General features: G+C 45.3%; 1 protein-coding gene across 2 annotated transcripts in view; it reads left to right on the top strand.

Moving 5' to 3' along the window:
- Nucleotides 1-23029, top strand: part of LOC120394189 — a 34770-nt gene extending 11741 nt beyond the window's left edge. Inside the window, exons 2-11 of one of the 2 annotated variants that reach the window (XM_039518425.1) lie at nt 7552-7678; nt 10041-10079; nt 10911-11210; nt 12899-12952; nt 14033-14122; nt 15638-15662; nt 16651-16703; nt 17508-17539; nt 18749-18878; nt 22870-23029. In XM_039518425.1, coding sequence (XP_039374359.1) covers nt 7648-7678; nt 10041-10079; nt 10911-11210; nt 12899-12952; nt 14033-14122; nt 15638-15662; nt 16651-16703; nt 17508-17539; nt 18749-18878; nt 22870-22889 — 774 coding nt within the window. In that variant the 5' untranslated portion in view covers nt 7552-7647 and the 3' untranslated portion in view covers nt 22890-23029. The remainder of the gene's footprint in view (nt 1-7551; nt 7679-10040; nt 10080-10910; nt 11211-12898; nt 12953-14032; nt 14123-15637; nt 15663-16650; nt 16704-17507; nt 17540-18748; nt 18879-22869) is intronic. The other variant, XM_039518426.1, reaches the window with a different exon arrangement.
- Nucleotides 23030-27859: the final 4830 nt, after the last annotated feature.

Below are 27859 nucleotides of genomic sequence, written 5' to 3'. Positions count from 1 at the left end.
ACGTAAGACCCAGGAGCTTCTGAGAAGAACGTCTGGCCTGGGATCTGCAGTGAGAATTTCCTGACTTGAGAGGATAAAGAGGACACCCCTAAATGGACAGTCACTGAATTCACTCCTGGCTGTATGTACAAGTAATAAAGTAAGAGTTTGTTAAACAAGCCTGGAGTGGAGCTCTGGTGACCATACCAGCCATGGCTTTGAAGATCACCTACCGTATTTATCAGGGAGCGTCCCACTCCTGGGGCCAGGGCTCTGGGAATAAAGGAGTAGAGTGAGGGGTGACACTAGTAAAATTTCCCAGCATGAAGCTCAGTAGTGGCAGGACTTACGTAAGCAAAAGGCCTAGGAAACCAGAGGTTATGACTGGCGGCTGTGCTGTGCAATGGGCACTGGGACCACCAGAGGGTGAGGGATGGGAAAGGTACAGCTAGGCCATGAAATGAGGTGATTCCCTCTTCCTGGAGGTTCAAAATCAAAGGCCTGAGCTCTATAAAGGAACAGGCTGATCTGCCAAGAGCAGAGCCAGCCCTGTGTGTATTTCTCTCCCCAGTATCACACTGAAGTACTTAAGGTTTTGTAATGGAAGTAGAAGAAATGAAAATGTGGACAGATTACTAGGGAGGAGTATAAAAATATTGCTCAAGCATGCAGGGGTGGAGTTAGGAAGGCCAAATCACAACTGGAGTTGTAGCTAGCAAGGGTAACAAGACAGGTTTCTACAGGTATGTTAGTAACAAGAAGGTGGTCAGGGAAAGTGTGGGACCCTTACTGAATGGGGATGGCAACCTAGTGACACATCATGTGGAAAAAGCTGAAGTACTCAATGATTTTTTTTTGCCTCAGTCTTCACAGACAGGGTCAGCTCTCAGACTGCTGCACTGGGCAGCACAGTATGAGAAGGAGGCGAGCAGCCCTCAGTGGTGTAAGAACAGGTTAAGGACTATTTAGATAACCTGGACATGCACAAATCAATGAGTCCGGATCTAATGCATCCGAGGGTGCTGAGGGAGTTGGCTGATGTGATTGCAGAGCCATTGGCCATTATACTTGAAAACTCATGGTGATCGTGGGAGGTCCCGGATGACTGGAAAAAGGCAAATATAGTGCCCATCTTTAAAAAAGGGAAGGAGGAGAATCTGGGGATCTACAGACTCACCTCAGTCTCTGGAAAAATCATGGAGCAGGTCCTTAAGGAATCCATTTTGAAGAACTTGGAGGAGAGGAAGGTGATCAGGAACAGTCAGCATGGATTCACCAAGGGCAAGTCATGCCTGACCAACCTGATTGCCTTCCATGATGAGATAACTGGTTCAGGGAATATGGGGAAAGCAGTGGACATGATATACCTTGACTTTAGCAAAGCTTTTGATATGGTCTCCCACAGTATTCTTGCCAGCAATTTAAAAAAGTACTGATTGGATGAATGGACTATGAGGTGGCTAGAAATCTGGCTAGATCGTCAGGCAAAACGGGTAGTGATCAACGGCTCAATATCTATTTGGCAGCTGGTATCAAGCTGTGTCCCAGAAGTCAGTCCTGGGGCCAGTTTTATTCAACATCTTCATTAATTATCTAGATGAAGGGATAGATTGCACCCTCAGCAAGTTCGCGGATGACACAAGGCTGAGGGGAGAGGTAGGGATAGGGTCCTGAGTGTGCTAGACTAATTGGAGGATTGGACCAAAAGAAATCTGATGAAGTTGAACTAGGACAAGTGCAGAATTCAGTATGGAAGAATACCATGCACTGCTACAGGCTGGGGACTGACTGGCTAAGCAGCAGTTCTGTAGAAAAGGACTTGGGGATTACAGTGGACAAGAAGCTGGATATGAGTCAGCAGCATGCCCTTGTTGCCGAGAAGGCTAATTGCATATTCGGATGCATTAGTAGGAGTGTTACCAGTAGATCAAGGGAAGTGATTATTCCCCTCTGTTCGGCACAGGTGAGGCCACATCTGGAGTATTGTGTCCAGTTTTGGGCCCCCCGCTACAGAAAGAATGTGGAAAAATTGGAGAGAGTCCAGCGGACTCTCTCCAAAATTATTAGGGGGCTGGAACACATGACTGAGGGACCTGGGCTTTTTTAGTCTGCATAAGAGAAGAGTGGGGGGGGGGGGGATTTGATAGCAGCCTTCAGATACCTGGAGGAAGGTTCCAAAGAGGATGGAGCTCAGCTGTTCTCAGTGGTGGCAGATGACAGAACAAGGAGCAACGGCCTCAAGTTGCTGTGGGACAAGACTAGGTTGGATAATTAGGAAAAACTATTTCACTGAAAGGGTGGGGAAGCACTGGAATGGGTTACTTAGGGAGGTGGTAGAATCTCCATCCTTAGAGGTTTTTAAGGCCCAGCTTGACAAAGTCCTGACTGGGATGATTTCATTTGTGTTGTCCCTGCCTTGAGCAGGGGGTTGGACTAGATGACATTCTGAGATCTCTTCCAACCCTAATCTTCTATGATTCTTCTATTATCATAAGGCCTAGGAAACCAGAGATTATGACCAGTGGCTGTACTGTACAGTAGGTAGTGGGACCATGTAGACTCACCCCTGCGGTGCCTCCTGCTGGTGACTCCTGGGAATTAGCTTGCTCCAGCTCTGGAGCACCCTCTGCAGGCCAGTGATCTGCCTGTTCTCTGGCCCCCGTGTCCCTCATTGGACCTGGTGCCCTTTTACACCTGGGGTGCTTCCCCCTGGCAGTTACCTCTTTCTCTCAGGGTCTCCCCTCCCCAGGGAACCCCCACCCTCTATCTCCACTTCGCCTCAGTATATGGCTACTGCCAGTCATTGTCTAGCCCCTGCACCCTGGGGCAGACTGCAGTATCAGCCCCATCATCATCTTTAGGAAAGACCGATGCAAAGGTAAAGGTGGGGGAGTAGCATTGTATATCAATAATGAGGTGAAATGTAATGAGATAACTAGCAATGCAATGGATAATACAGAGTCTGTCTGGGCAATGGTCACATTGGGGAAAAAAACTACCAGAGCCTCACCCGGGATAGTGATTGGGGTGTGCTATAGACCGCCGGGATCTAGCTTGGAGACAGATAGAGAGCTCTTTAATGTTTTTAAGGAGGTAAATACTAATAGGAACTGCTTGATCATGGGGGACTTTAACTTCCCGGATATAGATTGGGAAACAAATGCTAGTAATAATAATAGGGCTCAGCTTTTCCTAGACGTGATAGCTAATGAATTCCTTCATCAAGTGGTTGCTGAACCGACGAGGGGGGATGCCATTTTAGATTTGATTTTGGTGAGTAACGAGGACCTTGTTGAGGAAATTGTTGTAGGGGACAACCTTGGCTCGAGTGATCATGAGCTAATTTGTTTCAAAATAAATGGGAGGATAATCAATAGTGCATCTGAGACTAGGGTTTACGATTTCAAAAGGGCTAACTTTACTAAATTAAGGCGACTAGTTAGGAAGTGGACTGGACTAACATATTTAGGGATCTAAAGGCAGATGACGCCTGGGGTTACTTCAGGTTGAAGTTGCAAGAGTTGTCAGAGGCATGTATCCCGAGAAGGGGAAAACGGCTCGTAGGTAGCAGTTTTAGACCGAGCTGGATGAGCAAGCGTCTTAGAGGGGTCATTAAGAAAAAACAGAAAGCATACCAGGAGTGGAAAATGGGAGGGATCAGCAAAGAAACCTACCTTATTGAGGTCAGAGGGTGTAGGGAAGCAGTGAGAAAGGCAAAGCGACGGGTGGAGATGGACCTAGCGAAGGGGATTAAAACCAATAGCAAACGGTTTTTTAGCCATATAAATAGGAAGAAAACCAAGAAAGAAGAAGTGGGACCGCTTAAAACTTTAAACGGAGTGGAGATTAGGGATAATCTTGGAATGGCACAATATCTGAACGAATATTTTGCCTCGGTCTTTAATGAGGCTAATGAAGGGCTAAGGAATAGAGGGACCAATGGGAATGAAGATATGGGGGTAGACATTACGGTATCTGAGGTAGAAGCCAAACTTGAACAACTTAACAGAAGTAAATCGGGGGGCCCGGATAATCTTCATCCTAGAATATTAAGGGAATTGGCGAGTGATATTGCTAGCCCGTTAGCGATAATTTTTAATAAGTCTCTAAATTCGGGGGTTGTACAGTTTGACTGGAGATTAGCTAATGTAGTTCCTATATTCAAGAAGGGGGAAAAAAGTGACCCGGGTAACTACAGGCCTGTTAGTTTAACATCTGTAGTATGCAAAGTCATGGAAAAAATCTTAAAAGAGAGAGTGGTTCCGGAGCATGAGGCCGATGGCAACTGGGATAGATTACAGCATGGATTTACGAAAGGTAGATCATGCCAAACCAACCTGATCTCCTTCTTTGAGAAAGTAACAGATTTTTTAGACAAAGGAAATGCGGTGGATCTAATATATCTGGATTTCAGTAAGGCGTTTGATACGGTACCGCATGAAGAATTACTGGTTAAATTGGAAAAGATGGGGATCGAAATGAAAATCCAGAGGTGGATAAGGAGCTGGTTAAAGGGGAGACTTCAGAGGGTAGTATTAAAGGGGGAACTGTCAGGTTGGAGGGGGGTTACCAGTGGAGTTCCTCAAGGTTCGGTTTTGGGTCCAATTTTATTTAATCTATTTATTGCTGACCTGGGAACCAAGAGTAGGAGTGGGCTGATAAAGTTTGCGGATGACACCAAGTTGGGAGGTATTGCCAATTCAGAAAAGGATCGGGATATCCTCCAGGGAGATTTGGATGACCTTGTAAACTGGAGTATTAGTAACAGGATGAAATTCAATAGTAAGAAGTGTAAGGTTATGCATTTAGGGATGACTAACAAGAATTTTAGTTATAAGCTGGGGACGCACCAGTTGGAAGTAACGGAGGAGGACAAGGACCTAGGAGTCCTGGTTGATCGTAGGATGACTATGAGTAGGCAATGTGATGTGGCCGTTAAAAAAGCTAATGCGGTCTTGGGATGCATTAGGCGAGGTATTTCTAGTAGGGATAAGGAGGTGCTAGTCCCGTTATATAAGGCGTTGGTGAGACCTCATTTGGAGTATTGTGTGCAGTTTTGGTCTCCCATGTTTAAGAAGGATGAATTCAAACTGGAACAAAGAAGGGCCACTAGAATGATCCGAGGAATGGAAGGCCTGTCGTATGAAAGGAGACTTGAGGAGCTCGGTTTGTTTTCCTTAACAAAAAGAAGGATAAGAGGAGATATGATTGCACTCTTTAAATATATCAGAGGGATAAATACCAGGGAAGGAGAGGAATTATTTCAGCTCAGTGCTAATGTGGACACGAGGACAAACGGATATAAATTGTCAGTTAGGAAATTCAGGCTTGAAATTAGACGAAGGTTTCTAACCATCAGGGGAGTGCAATACTGGAACAGCCTACCGAGGGAAACAGTGGGGGCGAAGGACCTCCATGACTTTAAGATTAAGCTAGATAAGTTTATGGAGGAGATGGTATGATAGGATAACGGGCTTAGTCAATAGGTCAATTAAGTGCCACACTGGTAAATAGTACAATGGGTCAATGATATGATATAACCTTTTTCCAGAGGGTATGGCTGGAGAGTCTTGCCCGCATGCTCGGGGTTCAGCTGACCGCCATATTTGGGGTTGGGAAGGAATTTTCCTCCAGGGAAGATTGGCAGTGGCCCTGGAGGTTTTTCGCCTTCCTCCGAAGCATGGGGCAGGGGTCGCTTGCTAAAGGAGTGGGTGGATCGGCTCATGTGGCCTGCGTCTAGCAGGAGGTCAGACTAGATGATCATAATGGTCCCTTCTGATCTTGAATTCTATGATTCTATGATCACTGGCAAGGCTGGGTTTGGACCTGCTGCCGTGGCCTACCCAGGGCTGCCCTCTGCAACCCCCAGTACCTTTTAGCCCAATGTTAGGCCGCAGCCTGGGGCTTTCCAGGCTGAAGCACCCCCAGCCTGTCCCCAGCCCTGCTCCCCTCAGGTACTTTGTCTCTCACTCCCTGCAGCCAGGCCCTTCTCTGTCTACAGGCAGAGGGAAACTCCTGTCTGCCTCTGGCTTCTTTGCCTTTATAGGGCCAGCTGAGTCTGTTTGAGGTGTGGCCCCGGCTGCAGCCACTTCCCCCAATCAGCCCAATCTAAAAGCTGCTTTCTCCAGGGCTGATTTTAACCTTTCAGGGCAGGAGTGGGGGGTCCACCCTGCTACAGACCACCACAGGGTAAGAGATGGGGAAGGGGCAGCTAGGTCATGAGAAGAGGTGATTATCTCTTCCTTGAGGTTGAAGATCAAAGGACTGAGCTCAATAAAGGAACTGGTTGATCTGTCCAGTCTGGGTTCTGGTTCTGAGACAACTACAAATTGGTAACCTCAGGGAAAACCCAATGGTAGGTTTTGAAGGACTGAAACCTACCACAGCCCATGGCTGGAGCTAAGGATTGATTTCTGGTAGATTATTTAGCCTAGGTTCTTTAGTGTTTTAATATGTTTTCTCTGTAATGTTTTCACATACAGAATAAATGTACAGGCTTAGAAGGTCTGTGTGGTAACTGCTGACAATACAGGGGTCACAGCCCTTGGACAGAAAGCAAAGTACAGACACTGGCCTTTTAGCCTCAGCTTGCTGAGGATATCACAGTGAAATGCAGGGAACTGTGCAGTCTGGCAAACCCCCAGCCAGGCGGGAGAGACACACAGGTCTCCGCCCAAGAAAGGTGACAGCTGAGGACACGGGAACCGAGGGCAGGTGCACTTTGTGGGCCATGATGACATCAGTAACAGCATATTTGTAAGGAAAGATATTTGAGAGCTTTCCTCTTTTTAGGCCACTCAGCTCATTTCACATAAGAGCTTGAAATCTGTAGGCAAGCTGCTGGAGAGGACTTCAATCATCTCTAAACACACAGATGGGTGGGGAAATCCACACAGCAATGACAATAAGAAATGCTGCCCTGGGTGTGGTATTTAAGCACAAGTGATTCTCTACTGAAGGTGAAGGGACAATCAGTCCATTGGATGCTTTGGCTAAGTTACAAAGAAAGGGCCTGATCTGACAGCTGCCAGTGAGAGCTTGGCCATGGATGTCAGTGGAAATTCTCACCAGCACAGACCCTCCCTAGTCTCAAGCTTTTGACAATCCTTGTCTAGCGGATGCCTGAAGGACTTAGCAGCATTAGAACGGACATTATCTCAGCAATGTCTTGTTAAATTATCTTCCAATTTCCCGCACAAACTCTACCCCAGTCCCTGAGCTGATTTACCGATTTTCAGGCCAATCTGACTTTTCACAGGGGTTTGAAGAGGGAACCAAATTCAGCTTTAAGCAGGGACATATCTGGCGAGGCGATCACCCAGCTGCCATTCCTCTCCTGTGTGACCCTGGCTCGGGTCAGAAACCACAATGTTTAGTGTAAGGCCTGTGACTGACCAGCTGGGAGAGCAGCATCCCCCTCCCCCCAGGGAGTGAGGTCCCCTGGGTCATGAGGCCAGTAGCAGACACAGCCCCATCTCTCACAGGGGCTGTGGCTTTTCTTCTCTCTAACCTCGGGGAGCACGTGGCAGATCAGAGAGCACCTGCAGCTTCTCTGTTCCCTTCTCCCTGCAGATCAGAAGGGGAGAAGTCAGATCAGACAGCCACAGAGACGTCTCTCCCTGCTGCCGAATCCCTGAGGGGCTGCTGTGATTCTCATCACTGCTCCCAATGGTCCTGCCACTGGGCCTCTGCCTGCTCTGTGAGTATGGACACAACTGGCTGGGTTTAGCTTGGCTTTGAGGGAGACTGAAAACAGATAATGAGTCATTTAATTAGTACTAATCCTGTAGGGTTTGCTGAGCCCCTTTTAGGAGGTATGTTCAGAGTCTGCTTTCTTGGCATCCGCAGCTCCACCAATTACCATTGGAACAATTTCACAAGGGTTGTGGTAGATTCTCCATCACTGGTAGTTTTTATACCAACATTGGGTGGTTTTCTAGCAGGTCTGCTCTGTTCAACCAGGACGATTGTGGAGAAGTTCTAGATGATCACAATGGTCCCTTTGATCTTGGACTCTATGAATCTAGGAATCGTGTGCATCCATGCCAGCGCCAGTGAAGGCACGCGGTTCAGGAGCCTCTAAACGCTGTTTCGCAGAGCACAACCTTGTATTGCCATCTTGGTTAGCAACTGTAAAATGCTTTCAACTTTTTATTTCTGCTGCACGTTTGAATTCAGAGGCAAACGCTGCGAAATATGTTGTTTGCAGCAGGATAATCCATGAAGAAGAGCTTTAACGCTGACCCAGCATGACAGTAGGATTTATGCAGGATTTACATTTTTGTATTAACTTAAGAGTCTTGCACTTGGGATCTGTACTGGACTCTCCCAGGAAATCTGAGAATGCAGCTCAATCACAAATTTGCTACTTTTGATTGCTGTTTGAATGTTACTTCCTTCAATAACCATCCATGCACATATCACCCCAAATCACCCTTATAATCAGTCAGGATCAGTTTAGCTGCAAGTACAAGCCTCAAGTAAAAGAAGATTTCAACCAAGACATTTTCCAATGTTCGCTAATGTATCTGCTGTTAACTTGTTTATGAGTCACAGAGCAGTAATTTTAAGATCTACTTCACATAAAGTGCCAAAGGAAAAAAAAATTATTGTAATGTGAACAATCTTTGTTTTGTTTGTTTGTCTACTAATCATATGCTGGCAGCTGTAATTACTTTCATTTAGACTAAAGCTACATTTTCATTGAAAAAAGAGGTTTGTTTGTACATCAAGAAGGCAACCACCGAGTACAGTCCTAGTGAAGACAAGGCACAACTAGTTGTTACCTCAGCATGGCAAGTCAGTATCAGTCATAAACCCCACAGCTGGGGCTGACCTTGCAGAGCTGCATTGCTGAAACAATCCTTGTCTCCACGAGGATGTTTTGACAATTTAGCTATCATGATGTCAAAATACATTGTTTTCAGTGAAGACACGACCTAAGGGAAAGACAGCAAAACAAGGAAGAACTAAACTAAAATCTCCAGGAAAGTGCATAATATTTGTGTGTGTGTGTGTGTGTGAGTCCTGTGTAATGGGCTGGTTCTGAACTGTACACAGTAACCCTGTGTACTCTGGGAAATTTACCCCAAAAGTCCCATTAGTGCATTTACACCATATGAAACCTCATGTAGTTAAGACTTCTATGGCTTTAACCATTTTTATCACTGTTTTAGTTTAATGAAGTTAGCCTCCACAAATGCTAACATCCATTCAGCTGAACTGGGGCTGGTACCAGTCAGATTTTTTCTCAGTTTCCTCAGAGTAGGCAAGAGCAGAGCAGACTCTCAGGAATTTAGAGCTGCAGGACACAGCAAACAAACTGCAGTCACACGGCAACAACCATCCAAAAGAGCTGCAATGAGACAAGCAGAAATGCTAGCCCCGATTGTCAGTGCAGTACCAGCCTTAACCCAGCACTGAATTTTGCCAGAGTCACTTTAAATGCCTGATTTACCTGATCCCCATTTCAGGAGACGGAGGAAAGGGGCTGTCTGGAACGTTCTGAGCATCCCGAGAGGGAGTTACTGTGGGCAGAGGGCAGCTAATAGAAACCAGTTTAGTTCGTTGCACAGTGGCATTATTGTAGGAATTTATTCTCTGGTTAGGATGTTGACTGAGATGATTTATCAAGTGTATTACAATAGCCCGTAGGAGCCCCAGTCATGGCCCAGCACTCCACTTCATGAGGAGTTGTACAGACCCAGAACAAACAGACTCTCCCTACCCCAGAGAGCTCACAGACAAGTGGGGAAGTCTGGGGCGGGTGAATAAAGGGCTGGGGTTGCTGGCGTGGCTATTGATCTGAGGGGGGAGGTGCAGGTGCTTGACTATGAAGATGGCAGAACTGATGGAGGACAGAACAAATGGGTAGTGGAGGAAACCAGCCCTGGGGATGGGATTCCCCCCAGAGGCACTTAGCAGCGTGAGACCGGGAGGACGCCCTGTGTGCTTATTGCCATGACCGCAGAAGCTCCATTTATTTTAAATTTTTGTAGTTTTGATGAGCTCCCAGTTGCCCTGGCTGCACTAATGGTGGGTATTTATATTTTATTGCACAGGGGCGCTGGCTGGAAGCCAGGAAATCTGCAGCTCTCCCGGTGAGTGTTGGTGCCATGTAACAACGTTAATTATAAAACAGAAGGGCCTGATCCTCGGACACACTAAGGCTGTTGTTAGCACTTGGGCAGTGTAAGGAGGTGAAAAGAGGGTGTAAATTCACACTCACTTTACCAGTGGATGGGGATTTAGTATAAATAAGAATCAGGCCCTGTGTGTCCAGCGGGGAGAACAGAGGCCTGAGGATCAGGTCTTATGAGGGACATTTTAGATACCGCCACTGACTGTTTAAAAAGCCTGGTGCTGTTTCACTGGGTCAGATTCAGTCTGACTTCAGTACGACCAGAGTCAGACCCACAGGATGAGTGCAAGGGGCCCAAATCCAATGGGAGTGTAAATGGTGGCCCAGTTTACACGGGAGTGAGGATAAATTGATCGGGAAAGAGGTAAGAGGTTGTAAGTGGCAAAGCAGTGGAATTTGCACCAGTTTGTGACTGGAGCATGTAGACACACCTGAGCCAATTCAAATAACAGCGGCGAGGACACGACAGCCTGAGTCCCTGTGCAAAGAGCTGGTGCTTTGCTGATTTACCCCCGCTGAAGAGCTGGCCCAAGAGGGATAAAAGCAGAGGAGCCATTTGGAGCTGATGGATTGTAAAGCAGGAGGGGGCAGCTCCCTCTGATCCATGTGGGTCAAATCGATTTGAATTTACAAATCCAGCTGGTGAGAGGGAGAACCTTTTTCTCTGTCGCATAAAGTCCCAGGCTGAGATGGGCCCAATCCAGGGTGACACACAAGGGCCTGGCTACTCTTTGCCATAATTCCATGAGAGAGGAGCCATTTCACCAAATAATGTTTCCTCCCCACCTAGGTGATCTCCCTGCCCCAACACTGATACTGGACAAAGGCTCTGCCCGCCATGGGGACACCATCATACTGCTGTGCCTCGTCCCTATAGACACCTCAGTGACGCGCATCATCTTCTGTAAGGACGGCAAGGAAATTTCAATGCTGCCCAAGGATGGAAACAAATTCATCTATATCTTTGAGTCAGCCCAGCCAGAGTCTCCAGAGAGCGCAGGGGAGTATTCCTGCCGTTACCAGCACAAGGATGACAAGAACCAGGAGAAGAATTCTCTCCCCAGTACCCACCGGCATGTGAGTGCACCAGGTAACACGCTGAACGAACAGAGGGCTGCTTAGCACGCAGGGGGCAGGTAGCAGGGACTCGGTAGGAGCAGCCAGTGGCAGCTAGAGTAAAAGTTTCTAAACTTTCACCTCTTGTGTTGAACTCTCCGTGCTGAACTGCAGCTCAATGCCCATTAGTTTAGTTTAGTTGAGCAAGATTCCATCTGCCCTTGTGTAGTGTTATGAAGATGAAGAACAAGACTGACCTGTTCAAAACTTGGGCAAATCCTTAAATGTGAAATTTGGCAGGTGCATTGTCATTAATGTCTACTCAGGCTTTGCTTGAAGTTCAGAACAGACAGGGGTAAACTAATGCAGTTGTGACTATTTGAAAATCCTCCTGGGCACATGCACAGCAGGGAATGTTGCAAATTAGAAACTACTTGTGGCTGCATATCTAAGTTCTGGATACACATTATCCACATCCAGATCTTGCAGTTCTCCTCTAACAAGCCTGATCAAAACACTGGTTTTAAAAACCCTGCCATGTTTGCTTGGTGCTAGAAAAGGGGAAGTTCCAAATCTGACTCTGAATCTCTCTCATTCATATTCCCGGGCTGATTTCCTTACAGGCGACATGGTAAAGGGACAGGCACCCAGGGAGACTCATTTCAGAGGTGGTGGATTATCCATCACATGATGTCTCTAGAGCAAGACCGGATGTCTTTTTTTGAATTCTGGTCTCCTGCGCCACAGACATTATGGGCTGGAGATATGGGACTGGCTCCTGTTATGCAGAAGGTCAGACCAGATAATCAGAACAATCCATTCTGGGTTTCAGTGTCTGTGAATCTATTTATGAGACAGAGCAAAAATATTGTAGTCCCAGAACCAGCCAGATCCTAATCGCTTTGAATTCAGTAGAAGGTTTCCATTGATTTCAGAGAGAGCAGAGCCGACCCTGTGTGTATTTCCCCGGTATCACACAGAAGTAACTGAGGTTTTTGTAATGTGCTGCTCCCTACAGAATCCACCCTGCCAGAGAGAGAATATCCACTCCCACCCACCTCTTACTTCTGCTTGGATTTGGCATCAATATCCCCTGCTTAGCGGGCGAGGTTACGGGAGGGTGAGCCCCTCGATCAGGGTACGCTCAGTACAGTTCTGGTGCCCTTAATTCACACAATAAGGATAATAACATTTCATTGCCCTGCGTTCAAGATTAAAGTTAATTGTAACCCAAAACTGATCCCTTTGGGGAAGCAGCTCCCTCTGCTGACCTCCTAGGCAAAGCAGGCCTGTATGTGAAAATACAGCCTGCTGCTGAGGCCTCCTCCTCGAGTTCATCAATAGCCATCAAGGGAGAGCTCATTCAGCACCTGCTGATACATGGATAGAAATCAAAACACTTTACAAATGAAATCAGCATTGTTATCCCATAGTACAGATGGGGAAACTGAGGCACACAGAGAGCTGATGATTTACCTAAGGTCACCCAGACGCAGAGGTGGGATTAGGACCCACGTCTCCTGAGTTCACACCCAGTGCTCTAGCCACAAGGCAACACTGCCTCCCTTGAGCAGCGTGTTGCTTTGCTAATCAAATATTCCCATGTCGCTATAGGACACTCCCAGAGACACTCACAGGTATTTCCCTGGCAGTCACTGCCATTTCACATTGCAGTTCTGGCTGTTTGAGGGGATCTGTGTTCACTGTGTTTCTGCTCCACAGATGGTCCCAGCCCTTCTGGGAGTGACAGCTCTGGAGCAGAGCCATCGCCCCCAGGTAAGCAGAATCGCTCAGTAAGGGGTAAGAATCCACAAGGAGCAATGTGGTGTTTTCACAAGGAGATGGCAAAAGCCAACTCATTACCTCGTTACCTCGCTGTGAAATGTGATGGCAGCCAATGCGATTGGAACCATGAAGGTGTGGCTGGCACAGCCCCGCTCTGCACTTCTCCCCTTGTGGGGAACATTATCACAGCTGTGGGCCAGGTAAGCTAAGTCAGTCCAGACTTCAGGGTAAAAGAGAATCCTCCAGGGAGCCAAAGGAGGGTGGATGGATGGATGTGAAGTAACTAGAACCCCAATATTATTGGGACCGTCCTGATTGTAGGGGCTTTGTCTTGTAGACAGGCAAGTATACCCAGTCCTGTCTTTTCACACTGGTCACCCTGGATGGATGGTCTGGGTTAAAAGGGGCCAATGCAGAGCTGTTTGAGGGCTGAATTTGGCCTCAAGGAGCCCACACAGCCCCAGGAAGGAGGGCTGTGGGGAACCCCCCTGAGATGTCAGTTCAGAGCCCAGAAGCAGGGTTGTGATATTCATCTCCTCTGGGGGAAGTTATGGGCAGTATCCAGGGGGATCAAGGGGTGGTCTAAATTGATGCATGGAAAGAGATCTAATAAATGAGACTCCATAAAAGAGGAGCCTTGATTCAAGTGTTCCAACCTTGGAGGAAGGTCTTTTCAGACCCAAGAGGGGGCTTTCTGGGTGAGGCATCTGCAGGGCCACCTTGTGCCACAAGGGGCACCCTGATACAGTTGCCTGCCCCTCACAGGGCAAGAGGCAGGTGTCACTGGGTGAGGCGTCTCATGTTAGTATCATGTTATAGCCACCCCCAGTTTTTCATCATGTGCACCAAGTTTTGGTGGGATGTAAAATGATGTACCAGGGTGTCCCAGCCCTGGGTGTATGTCCCTGAGGCTCACTCCCCATCCTGGATCCATGTCCCATGGGGCTCACACCCCATCCTAGATCACTTTTGGGTTCTCCCTCTGTGTTCTGGATGCTCCCAGCTCCACCTGCGTTGGTTCCTGTTCCCTGGCCTGATCCCCTTCTTTTCTCTCCGTTCCCGGCTGTGCAGATGGTTTTCTAGGACAAGGACTCATTGTGGGACTTGCTGTCACGGCCGGCCTGGCTCTGGGGCTGCTGGGGTGTTTTCTGATGAAGACAGGTAGGTGGGTTGGAGCATGAGCTGGGATGGGCGGCTGTTCTGGGGCATCACTCTGACACCTTAAAGCACAAGATTATAAGAATGGCCATGCTGGGTCAGACTAATGGTCTATCTAGAGGAGTAGGCTGACTTCCGACAGTGGCCAATTCCAGGTGCTTCAGAGGGGAATGAACAGACCAGGCAATTAGTGCGTGATCCATCCCCTGTTGTCCAGCCCCAGCTTCTGGAAGTCAGAGGCTGGGGACACCCAAAGCATGAGGTTGCATCCCTGACCACCTTGGCTAATAGCCAGCGATGGACCTATCCTCCATGAACTTATCTGGGTCTTTCTAAAGCCCGTTATAATTTTGGCTCCACAATATCCTCTGGCAATGAGTTCCACAGGCTGACAGTGCATTGGGTGAAGTACTTCCTTTTGTTTGCTTTAGAGCAGCTGCCTATTTAATTCTATTCATATCCCCTGGATCCTGTGCTATGTGAAGGAGTAAATAACACTTCCTTATTCACCTTCTCCACACCAGTCACAATTTCATAGACCTCTATCATATCCCCCCTTCGTCATTTATTTTCCAAGATGAACAGTCCCAAACTTTTCAATCTCTCCTTGTACACAAGGTATTCAACACAAGCTATTAGACGTTAGATAAGACAAACTCAGAAGAAATCCCCAGGTTCTATAATGTTCTCAAACAGGGGCAGGGAGCCTAAATAGAATAACCGTTAGATGTTTGCAGCACATGTTTCTTTTAGACAAAGGCCAAAGAACTTCAAATGTGAATCCATCCCAAATTCAGGGGGGTTGGCCCTGAATCCTGTAACATTCTGGCAGCGTTTGCCTGAAACTTGCACCTGTTAACAGATTCTGCTAGAAAACATTAAGTGCATCTCTCTGATTCAATGTTGCAAGAGGCTTTTTACCCGACCTAGACAGAACAGAGGTGGGAGTAGCTCTAGAAAGAGATGACCTAGGATGTGAGCTGTGGTCCTTACGGAGGAGCCCTGGGAGCAAACAAGCTCAGGGAGGAGGCCTAGGCTGGATTTTGTTTATTACTGTATGAACAAAGCTGAATGCCAGAAAGGGGTTACATCCTGGCCAGCTGCAATCTACATGAACTGGAACTATGAGGTGAAGTAACTTGCTCGCAGATCTCCAGCTTGGAACCTGTCCCTACATCTTTGATTTGAGGAAAGAATCTAATCCAGAAGGGGAATCTGCTAGAGATTTGGCCCGAGAGATCAGAAATTTCTTAAGTCCAGCTGCTCTTGTGAAATTTGTGCCATTTTGGACCAAATTCTTGTGAGAACAGCTGATGAAATTTTGGCACTGCAAACTCACATTGATATCTGGAGTGACCTGCAACTTGCACCCTCAGTTCTAGCCTAACCCTAATCCAGATCACAACGCCAGACCCTGCCTCCTCACCCCATACTTAGTGTGCGTTATGTTCCTTTTTTTTTTACTAAAGTTATGGTGAGTCATTTAGACCATTTCACTAACACTTTCTGTCTTTTCAGCTACACGTCAATGTAAAAACAAAAGGTAAGAGGAGATCATGTCTTAGTAGCTACAGGAATATAGTATTTGATTTAGAATTACCCTGCCCTAATGAAAATGCTGTTTCAGCAAAAACTGATTATGACTGAAAAGCAAAGAAGATAGGTTATGAATCAAGTCAGGGATTAACCCCACTGTCAATCTGGTGGCCATAACATATGAATCCCTCTGTGAAGGTCCTTACCCAGCAAGAGCACCCTCACAAATAGTGGTCTTTGCTCACATAGTTCTGTGCTAGTGAGAGGCGCTGTGGCCTGATGGATAGCACACTAGCTGGCTCTGCTGCTGAGTGACCATGGGTGAGTCATTTCCCCTCCATGTGCCTTAGTTTCCCCATCTATACAATGGGGATAATGATGATGACATCCTGAGTAAAGCACTTTGAGATCTACTGAAGAAAAGTGCTTTATAAGCATTAGGTGTTATTAGATACTTGGGATGGTGGCTCTAAAATTTCCAGATTTCAGGAAGGTACTTGAGACCCCAAACTGATTGTGCAAAGTAGTTCCTTTTCAGTCCCATTGGCAATTGGGGGAGAAAATGTTCTTATATTCTGTGTCATGATCCAGCTGCCAGAAGGGACGACTCCATTTGAATTTCTATACGTGGCCACTAACTTGGCCAAATCATTTTTTTTCCACATGGATTCCAGGTTCATCACCCACCAGAGATAAAAGACATTTTGTGTAACCTGCTGTAGACACATGGGCATACTATAGTATCAGTGGGTTTTGCATCCTGCAATGTCAATGAAGAAATCCTCTCCATTTGAGCTAAAAGAAAATCCATTATCTTAAGTAGCAAGCTGTTGTAATTGCTGGGAGCAACCATTAGAGGTAGACATAATCACATTCGCTAAGCCAAAGTATCACATTGGTGGTGGGATGCTAGCCCAGGACTCTCTCGTTTGAATACAGTAAATACAGATGACTTTCCACATTCACTCATTTAAGTTTTCTCTCATTTTCTATAGGGAGCAAAATGCAAAGGAGAGCACAGACGAAACTGCAGCAGGGAAGCTTATTGGTATGGAGTTCAAACATATTATTACTTTACTCCTATGATCTACTGATTCATCTAGTATATTTGGATTTTCAAGGCAAAGCATGGGGAAAATGAGTACAGTCTGTTAATTAATTCACAGGCCCAGGACACTGTAATATCAGCCTGCAGTATAAACTGTTTTTCTCATCATCAACACATTTCTAACCACAGGTCAGAGGATGAATATATTCTGTGAGTCACAGTATGATGTAACTGTAGGAGCAGTGGCTGGAGGCTGGGATTTCTGCTGAAAAGCGGGTGGCACAATAGCTCATTACCTAGGCCTATTCTGTTCCATTACAACGAGTCATAGATGCCAGAAGGGACCACTGTGATCATCTAGTCTGACCCCTTGTATAACACAGGCCAGAGAACTGCCATGAAGTAATTCCTAGAGTGAATCATTTAGGAAAAAAACTTCCAATCTTGATTTTAAGATTACCGGTGATGGAGAATCCACCACGACTCAAAATCCAAACCCACGATCCCAGGTTCCATTTTTTGTGAAATGGATGCCCTCCTAATAAAGGTCCCAAAGTCACCCCAAATCATTTCTCCCATACATGTGCTTCAAATGGTAGATTTATTGTTTGAATTGCTATTTATTCCTCTCAGAGCTTAAGTACCAAAAAGTAGTTTTTTAGAAATACCATCCCCAAGATGTCTGAATCCTTCAGCACTACTCACACACATAACAGGGATTGAAGAGATGTTTAAAATTCAGATGCTATTTGACCTGAACAATTACTAATAAAAATGGCTATAAATGAAGTATTTATTTTTCAGATGCGTCATTTGCGGGATGTTCCCATTACACAGTAAGTAAAAAGAGATGACTAAGAGGGGGAATAGGATAGAGATCTATAAAATCATGAATGGTGTAGGAAAAGAGAATCAAGAAGTGTTATTCACCTTTCCACACAATACAAAAGACCCCAATGAAATTAATAGGCAGGAGGTTTAATACAAACAAGCAGAAGTATTTTTTCACACAGCACACACCTAACCTGTGGAACTCATTGCCATGGGATGTTGTGGTGGCCAAAAATATAAATGGGTTTAAAATAGAATTAGATAAGTTTATGGAGTATAGCCCATCAATAGTCAAGATGGTCAATGATACAACCCCATATTTGGATTGACCCTAAACCTCTCTCCAAAATTGTCCTGTTCTGTACACGCCCCCAGAAGCTGGAGCGGGGTCCTTCACTTGCTCCGGGGGCCCCGGAAAACTCTCACGGGGCTGGGGCCCCCGGAGCTTCTTCCACTCCGGGTTTTTGGTGGCAGGGGGTCCTTCCGCCCTGGAGTGGAAGGAACCCCTGTCACCGAAATACCGCCAAAGACCCAGCACTTTGGCAACGGGTCTCGCTTTGGCAGTAATTCGACAGCAGGGGGCCCTCGCCACAGGTCTTCGGGGCACTTCGGCAGCGGATCCTGGAGCGGAAGGACTCCCCGCCACTGAATTACCGCCAAAGTGGAGGCCCCTCACCGCTGAAGACCCCAGGCCCCCTGAATCCTCTGGGCGACCCTGGAACAGGGCAATTTCCAAGTCATCCATTCCCTGTCGTCCAGTCCAGCATCTGGCAGTCAGAGGTTTAGGGACATCAAGGGCATACCCAGGTCACACAGGAAGTTTGTGCATTCAACCTAGCAGTGATGTGGAGTGACCTGTTGTGAAGCTTGAAGGTCAAACCCCAACTCTGGATGGTTCTTGCCAGTACCCCAAAGACTGCCCTTCGCTCACCTGCGAAATCTCCTGAATGTTTCAGAATATTGAGTCAATTTGTAAATGACAAGAGTAGTTTGTGAGCATGCTGCTAAACACAGAAAGAAAAGCCAAAAATGCACTGGGCAGATACGATTTGCCCCACACTACTGTACAATCAGTGTGTGTGTTAGTTATTAGAGCAATTTGGAAAGTCACCTGCTATGTTTAGAACAGCTGGGTTCTGCCATTAAATCTCAGCTTTCTCAGAAAGACGCCAGCCCCTTTGCTTCATGTTAATTTGCACATGTTTTATTTCCAGGGACCTCGGGGGCAAGACAAGGATACAGAGCACTATGAATCTCTGAACATCAGAGCCCTGGAGATCTCTCCTTATTCTACACTTCATCTGCAACAGAAGCGTGAACCTGCCGCCTCTGCATCTCGGCTCAGTAAGTGACCCACGGCCCTCTGCATTGAAATCCTAGGCTGGGATTTCCAAAGGAGCATAAGGGACATAGGCCCAGGTGTTTAAAGCTATTGAGACACCGCTGTGCTCCATGTCACAGCGCCCAGCTGATTTCAGAGCCTACTTCTCATCTTCACAAGGGATCCAGGCCCTGAAGAGTCGAAGTTCCATTGACAGTGAATCTAACTCCCAAAGATTCTTTACAAATTCCAGCCAGGTCATTTACCCTCATTTCCCAGCTTGACTGACCTTGTCCAGTCACTGGTGACACTGGACCATGTCTATTTCTGCCTGTCACATGGACACAGTGGTACAAATTGTCAGAGAGTGTGAATTAGCAAAGTGCCATTGACTCCAGGAGTGTGGGGGTGATTTACATCAGCTGGGGATCGGGCCCTATAACTTTACTTTGCATTATCTGTAATCTCTGAAATCCCATCAGGCAGAGACTTTCCCCCCTCTCTGCCCTGTTTCCCTGGGCCACAATCCAATACATCTCTGTCAGCTTCGCCTCTTACGTCACTGGAATCATCAGGGTTGTTCTGTGACTTTGCAGCTCTGGGGGCTCAGTGACACGCCCAGGCAAGGAAGCGACAGGATCTAAAGCAGCCCTTACTCCATGGTGTGTTCTACCAGCATCCTCGGGAGAGAGCAGCCATTTACTCTCCCTGCGGGGGAGGGTGTTTGCGAAGTGGGCAGGGCATAGTCCAGGAGTGGGCGGAGTCATGCCTCCCCTGGCCAGCACAGCTGAGCCAGTACATGTGGGGAAGTACCTGCACCAGCAGCCACAGATTACTTCCCCACCCTGGAACAGGGGGAATCCACAAAGCAGAATGTGCCTTGTGCTCAGGGTTTGTGGCAAAGCCACAACAGAGTTGTGTTTATTTTTATAGCCGTCTCTTCCTGCACTTGTTCTCCTCCTCACGGTAGCTCTGGTCTCTTCTGAAATTACCCTTCTGCTCAGAAAATTAACAGTGCCTGGGGAATTCTCAGCCTGGCACTAGCATCCAGATCCTGCCTGCTTTGCTGTGCTGAGGCAGTACAAAGGGGTCAGAGCAGGGGCAGAGAATCTGCCCATGTCACTGTGTTTGCAATGTAGCTGAGCTCACCTAGCCACATTAAGATAGAGACATTCCCAGGCACAGAGAGTTTTCATTGGAGTTGGGTTGAGAGTCTCATCAGCGAGTCTGAGTCTCATTCACTTACTCTAGTGTAAACCAGTGTAGCGTTATTGAAATCAGTGTTTACCCTGGAGTAAATGAGAGCGAAGCATGTCCACTGCCTGTGCCTGATACTTAAATACGAAGTTTGGAAATGCACAGTCCAGGCATGCAAACAGCCTTAACTCACCAGCCTCCAGCCTGCCAGTGTTTGTTCCTTTCACACATACTTGGTAAGATGTTTTGGTTTTGGATTAAGGCCTTTGCTCAAGGGCTTTAAAATGCCCGTAGATCACAACTGATTTCAGAATCTGATAGCGTCACTTGTTCAAAGAGCACCTATGTGATTTAAGAGGTTAATTCCGACTGCGAGGGAGTGGGATTTAGGTGCCTAACTGACTTGGAAGCCTTTGAAAATTTGAGCTTTATGATTTTGAATCTAGCAAAAATCAGGCTTGATGTACAAACTGATTCTAAAAAGCCCCTGACTGTATTTACAGCACAAGGGGGTGGGAATTGATTCAACTGTTGTTTGGTCAACTTTCTATTTAAATACTGAAAAAACCTCTTTATAAATATTTCTTGTCTTTTATGTTTGCTGTGTCAAATGGTTGGAAAAAATTTTCTTTTTTTTATGACAAATTTTGGGGATATTGTTAAAATAATGAGTCTTTTTTCAGTTTTCTGGTTTTTGGTTAAAACCAACATTTTTCCACAGAGAAAAAAAAAAGAAACATTTCACAGCCAGCACTATGTGACAGTGAAGTGTAAATTAGAGCAACCCTCAGGCTACATTAATTTATGCCTGTTAAGGATCCACGGGCTCTGTGTGACACTCCAGCTTTTAAACAGTCCCTTGAAGGAATTCCTTCAGTTTTCCAGACCTCCAAACTATCTCTTTTCCTTCAGGGTAGGACTCCTGTTTCACAGCAACTCTGTCAAGGTTCCTCCCCCACTCTGAACTTTAGGGTACAGATGTGGGGACCTGCATGGGCACTTCTAAGCTTAATTACTAGCTTAGATCTGGTAACACTGCCACCACTCAGAAAATTCAGTGTCTGGAGCACTTCCTGTCCCCCCAAAACCTTCCTCTCCCTGGGCAGCCTTGAGAGGCTTTTTCACCAAGTTCCTGGTGAACACCGATCCAATCCCTTGGATCTTAACACAAGGAGAATTTAACCATCCCCGCTCCTTTCCCCCACCAATTCCTGGTGAGTCCAGATCCAATCCCCTTGGATCTTAACACAAGGAAAAAATCAATCAGGTTCTTAAAAAGAAAGCTTTTAATTAAAGAAGGAAAGGTAAAAATTATCTCTGTAAAATCAGGATGGAAAATACTTTACAGGGTAATCAGATTCATATAGCTCAGAGGAACCCCCCTCTAGCCTTAGGTTCAAAGTTACAGCAAACAGAGGTAAAATCCTCTCAGCAAAAAGGAACATTTACAAGTTGAGAAAACAAAAATAAGACTAACACGCCTTCCCTGGCTGTTACTTACAAGTTTGAAACATGAGAGACTGATTCAGAAAGATTTGGAGAGCCTGGATTGATGTCTGGTCCCTCTTAGTCCCAAGAGCGAACAACCCCCAAAACAAAGAGCACAAACAAAAGACTTCCCCCCACCAAGATTTGAAAGTATCTTGTCCCCTCATTGGTCCTCTGGTCGGGTGTCAGCCAGGTTTACTGAGCTTCTTAACCCTTTACAGGTAAGAGACATTAACCCTTAACTATCTGTTTATGACAAACTCCAACTGAGATAAACTCCTGGTCAGAGACATGTACACTTTAAAGGGACTAATGCACCCCACCACGTGTTTGCAGTGATATCCAGCCACCTTTTCCAAACAGAGCAGGCTGTATTATTCATCTGGATCACAGCATTGAAACTCCTTGTGATAGCATAGAGAAAGAAAGGTGAAGACATTGTCCATCTGGCCAAGGCAGTTCCATCAGCCAACCAAGCTGCTATGGACTCCATTTCAGGCTCCATCTTTGTCCCTGTCACAGTGCCAGGGTTGGCCATTGATTGGCCCCAGGATCATGGAGCCTAAAGATACCTCAGAGTCACCTTTGCACTCCCCTCTGGTCCTATGCCAAGCACAGCTTAGTGTGAGCAGAGAATCAGTCTCACTGGATTCCCTTGATTGTGATAACAATCCATCAGGATTCACTGTTTGCTAACATTCCAGAGAATGCATTTAGGGTGGGACATTCAAAGGACTTCAGGGGTGTTCCGCAGTGAAATTCAATGGGATTTGGGCACTTAATTTTTTAAGGAAAAATTGAAAATCCCAACCTTCCCGTTTGCAAAACCGGAGAATTTTCAGCTGCTGTCAGGGCACAGAAAACAAATTTTGGAATCAGTGCAAGTATTTGAACCAGAAACTTGATTTAAAACATACTCAATTAGGCCTTGCATTGGCAAAGTTCTTAAGCATGTGCTTAGATTTAAGCACATGGATAGTCCCATTAAAGTAAATGGGATTACTCACATGTTTAACTTTAAGAGTTTTACTGAATGAAGGTCCCAGTCAGGTAACAGAAATTATACCATGTGGCCTGCTTGTCCAGTCAACATGAACCAACACTGCTGAAATTTCAAATAGCTGAAGTCTGTGAGCAGGTCATTCCTTTGTTTTAATCTCTCTTCCAACCCTGCAAACTCAGCCTGGGATCTGAAAGTCTAGCCAGTGCTCCACAAGTTGATGCCTCATCACCAATAATAAACTGCATGAGATATCTGTATAGGCTTCATTATGAGACGCTAAATGCAGCTGGCATTGGGTTGGCTGATTCCCTCTGATTTTCCCACAGAGCAACATGCCCTTAAATGAAGAGTTTGGAAGAAAAGTGTTTCAAAGATTGAGTTAAATATGTGGGTCCCTGCACTACAGGAAAGAGGACACAGAGATGATGGAGAAATGTTTAAGAAACTTGAAAATATACAGAACAACAGAACTTGTCCATTTGTTGATTGAATGGAGAAATAAAGATTTAACCTGTCTGATTTCTTGAATGGCAGTGAGATACCAGACCCATGTGGAAAGAAAATGTTGGTTCATACGCATAGATAATACAATTAAAATATATATATATATAGTACATATATATATGGACTGTAGCATATGTAAAGTACACTGTCAGTTCATTTGAAATAGTAGGTTAATTCAATATGTAAAACATGTAATCTGCATGTTAATGTTACAAATATCTTTGCTTCATAGACTAATAGGAAATGCCAGACCAGGAATTAGAAATGGTAAAAAAAACTGTTGTTTCCCTCGATAAAAATTTCAAACAAAAATGTTCATTTGAATTTTTTCATTTGAAATATTTCATGGGAAAATTTCAAAATTAAACAAAATAAAATTTTCATTTCAAGTCAAAGAGGCATTTGTTTCAATTCGTCTTGAATCAGTTTATAATTTGTTTTGAATCAGAAGTTTCATTTCAGTTTCCAAACCCTGGAGTTTTCAAGATTTTGATGTTTTTGTTTTTGTTTTTTCCTCTTTCTCCATTTTACCCAACAAAATACAATAAAATGAAAGCTTTTCTTGGTTCTGTTTTTTTCCCTTGTTTCTATTTTTTTCCTTTTTCCACTCTCAGGTTTTCAAAACATCTCCAACTCTGGAACTGTTACAGAAGCAAAAGATAAAAAGAAACTCAATGACTCTACCACTTCTTAACTTTTTCAAAGTTGGAGAAATTTTGAAAAGTTGGAGTTGTGAAAAAAAGGAAAACAAGGAAATGGGGGTTAGGGGGCAGGAACTAGATGTCATTCATTCTGTTTATTCAGTTGCTAAAAAGGAAGAAGAAAAAATATCTGAAATTTCAAAAATTGTTCAGCTTTCAAAAAGTAAAAAACGAGAACTTTCAATTCAAAAGTAAATGGAAAAAAAAAAGTTTGCCATTGAAAGGCTGGCAAAATATTTCAGCCAAAATAAAACCCTGAGTGACAGGACAATATTAATGAGTTGTGGGGCACTTACAGGACTCATCTTATATCATATGCAGTAAAACGATTGTGGGTAATTACACATATACACACTGTTTAGACCAGGTGCCTGCCTGTCGGAGATGACAATGTAAGGCCCTGATCGTGCAAACACACCACCTTACAAGTTCATGTTTTACTTTACTACTGGAAATATTTCCACTGAAATCAACTTCACAGTGGTAAAATTAAGCACATTTGCCAGACTGGAGACTAAGCAGACAGGGCTAGCTCCCTAGCTGGTGTAAATCCAGGTCAGCTTTGTGGACTTCAGTGGAGCTGCAGCCATTTACACTAGCTGAGGATCTGGACCCCCATGGAGAGGTGACAGCTCAGGGATGGGTGATTGGCACCAATATCGGAGTGATGGGGCAGCGAAATTTAGAGTGAAGTTTCCTTTTCTAGGGGAGGTAGGGTTATGTCCTCTGGTGACTATTTTATTCAACCTGCTCTTGATGAGAGGTCAACATTTTAAAGGGTTCTGGCAGAGGTGTGTTCAAGGAGGGACTTGACAAAATTGGCTTTCTCTGTAGTATTGAAGAAAGGGCTTGTCCATACAGGGACTGTAACTATTGCAGAATTACTACATGTGTGGTCACTCTTATTCCAGAATGAATGCCTTTTTCCAAATTAGCCAAATGTCTGGATTAAGTTAATTCAGAAAAAGGAACTCTTATTTTTGGAATGAAAGGGTCTATGTTAGAATATAGATATTCAGGTCTGCCTGTAAAGGCCTATACTTTATGAACTTAGGTGTATTTTTATCACTTAGCTAGTTACAGGGGTATAAAACAAAGAATCAAAATCACAGTCTGCCTATGTATGGGCTTTCTCTCACTGTGACAGTCTGAGCCTTGTTCTTAGGCTAAAGCCTTTGGCTAAGCAGCAGGGGCAGCCAGAAGCTGAGAAGCCTATGGTCACCTCCTCACATTCCAAACCAGTCACATTGAAATAAGGTTGTACTGGGCTGTTAGGAAGACGATCCTGTCCTGATAATGCCCATCACCACCAGATAAAGAAACAGATCTTAAGATGGTTAAAGAAAACGTAGTTTGACAGCATGGAATCTTGTTTGCTAAGGGAGGAATGGGAACAGGGAATAGGGAATGGGGAACAGGGAAACAGGCAAGGCTCTGCGGCATCAGAGCTGGGAAGAGGGAGGCAGGGTAAATGCTCTGCAGCATCAGAGATGAGAAGGGGGACACTGAGGAACAGACTCTATCGGCGTATAGAGATAAGCCTGACTGGTGTGAAGGGTTTCGGAATATGCTTTCACATGATCTCAGGTGTGTGTAAAGTCTCAGTGACCCTGCTTCACAATGAACACAATGCTAAAATTCTCACTAATAACCCTCTTCAATCTATGGAAAAGTGCAGAGAACCATGTTTCAGGATGAAAACACAGTGACACTGCTACTTAGATGGAACATTTACAATGCCAGGGAGTATTGTTATGAGAAGTCTAAAATAACTGATTGTTAGTATTCCAAAGTAACAGAAAGATTGTTACACACACACACTTCACACAATGGTGGCCAGATACAATTGCTTTTCCTGTACTCAGGGACTTATCTCTGCTACTGTTTACAAAGGCACAAGCCACCCAAAACAGTTGGGCAGAAAGCAGGGCAATAACTAGACATAGATTTTTATCGGTAAATGTTTATAAATGTCGATTTCACTGTATGCACACAAATTGATGAAAAATATTTCCTTCTCTAAATATTCAGAGAGGCAAAGTAAAAAAAATAGAGTTTGATTTAAGGCTAAACTTTTGCTATCTGCTGTTGACAGTTTGTATTTTATAAGCTTTTGCTTTTTGAATCCAGAATCTACTGTCATTAAATAATAGTCTAAGTCAGCAGGTGCAGCCTCTGGTAGTGGGGCATTAGCTGCATTTCCTCATCTGACCCTGCATTAAATGGCCCAGATCTTAAGGATCTTGCTCAGCAACTGTGAGGGCTTGGGTTTCAAAGGTGCAGTGCCTGCAACCCACAAAGCAAGGCTTCTAGGAGAGACTGGGGCATGAAAGACCTGGAACTGCCATGAGGCATTGTAGTGGCACAGGTGGACACAGAGATTTGTGTCAACTTCACTCCTAATGATAGAAAAATCCATCAATATTGATCTTTTACTGCAGAATTTTTTGATTTTTGCCAAAATCACATTTTCTCTTGGGAAACATGTTTCATTAGGAATGTTTTGACCAGCCCTACTTATCATTTAGCCCAATGGACAGGGCATGCAGAGTGATTTGGCAGCATTTTCAGCTCATTTTCCACTGGGGTAAATGGTGCAATGAGTGCATAGATTGTAAGGCCCAAAGAGAACATTTTGTGACCCTAGATTCATAGATTCTAAGGCCGGAAGGGACGAGTGTAATCATCAGACCTCGTGTATAACGCAGGCTCGAGAATTTCCCTGAATTCCCAGAGCAGATCTTTTAGAAAAACATCCAATTTCAATTTAAAAATTGTCAGTCATGGAGACTCCATCACTGCCAATGGTAAATTGTTCCAGTGCGTAATTGCCCTCACCTTTAAATATTTACACTTTATCTCCAGGCTGAATTTGTCTAGCTTCAGCTTCCAGCCATTACATCATGTTATCTCTTTCCTTGCTAGACTGAAGACCCCATTATTAAATATTTATTCCCCATATAAAGACTGGGATCATTACCCCTTAATCTTCTCCTGGTTATGCCAAATAGATTGATCTCTTTGAGTGCATCAAGATAAGGCAGGTTTTCTAATCCTTTACTCATTCTCCTGGCTCTTCTCTGAACCCTCTCCCATTTATCAACATCCTTCTTGGAATTATGGGCACCAGAACTGGAAACAGCAGCAGTCTCACCATTGCCAAATACAGAGGTAAAATAACCTCTCTACTGCTATTCAGAATTCCTCTGTTTATGCTCCCAGGAACACACTGGCTTTTTTGAACATAGTATTACATTGGGAGCTCATGTTCAGATGATTATCCACCCTCTTTCTCTCCTCTCCATTTTTGTCAGAGTCACTGCTTCCCAGGATAGAGTCCGGTCATCTAGTCTGGCCTCCTGTATAACACAAGCCATAGAACTTCCTGGAATTAATTCCTATATGAACTAGAGCACCTGTTAGCAAAACCTCCAGTCTTCATTTCAAGCTACTCCTGATTTACATCAGGGAAAGTGAAAGGAGACCCAAGCCCAGCATGTGTAAAGCATTCAGGTGTGAGAAAGTCCACGTGCATCTCATGGAGTGAAAGGCAGTAAGCATCTTTCTACTCTTAGTCTGAGTGAGGGATGTAGGCCACAGACAATATAGGCCAGCAGCAGAATTGGAATCACTTGTGCAGAGAGGGGCTGAAGCCTCTTTTCTCTTGACAACCTAAAGGCATAGTAATAGCCTTTAAGTGGACAGCTCGCCACCGCAGCCATCCTGCGCAGAGAGGGATTGAGAGAGAGACTGCACATTCTCCTTCCAAACTGTTACAAGCAAAAGCAGGCTCAGAGATCATGCCTTCAGCAGCATCCCCGCTGCCTCACCCCAAGGAGAAGGAGAGAGGTCAGCGTGGAAAGAAACTGTGGGTTTTCTTGCACCTACTCAGGGAGCAGGGCAGAGAGGCTGCTGCTGAGCTGCACAAGCCTCCAGAAGAAGAGGGAGGTGCAAAGCAGAGAGCTGAGGTGCACCTTATCCACCCACAACCAGAAGAGCAGAGGGGGTCAGAGCAGGGCTCAGAGCAGCAGCAGTTTCTCCACATCGTGATGCTCTGGAGGAGCCGGAGCAGGACGCAGACCCTGCTGTGGGGAACAGAGACCACTCCAGA

Source organism: Mauremys reevesii, unplaced genomic scaffold (assembly GCF_016161935.1).
Source record: "Mauremys reevesii isolate NIE-2019 unplaced genomic scaffold, ASM1616193v1 Contig40, whole genome shotgun sequence".
NCBI classification, from domain to species: domain Eukaryota; kingdom Metazoa; phylum Chordata; order Testudines; family Geoemydidae; genus Mauremys; species Mauremys reevesii.
The sequence above is the reverse complement of the archived record's forward strand: the minus strand, read 5'-3'. Positions and strand labels throughout refer to the sequence as shown.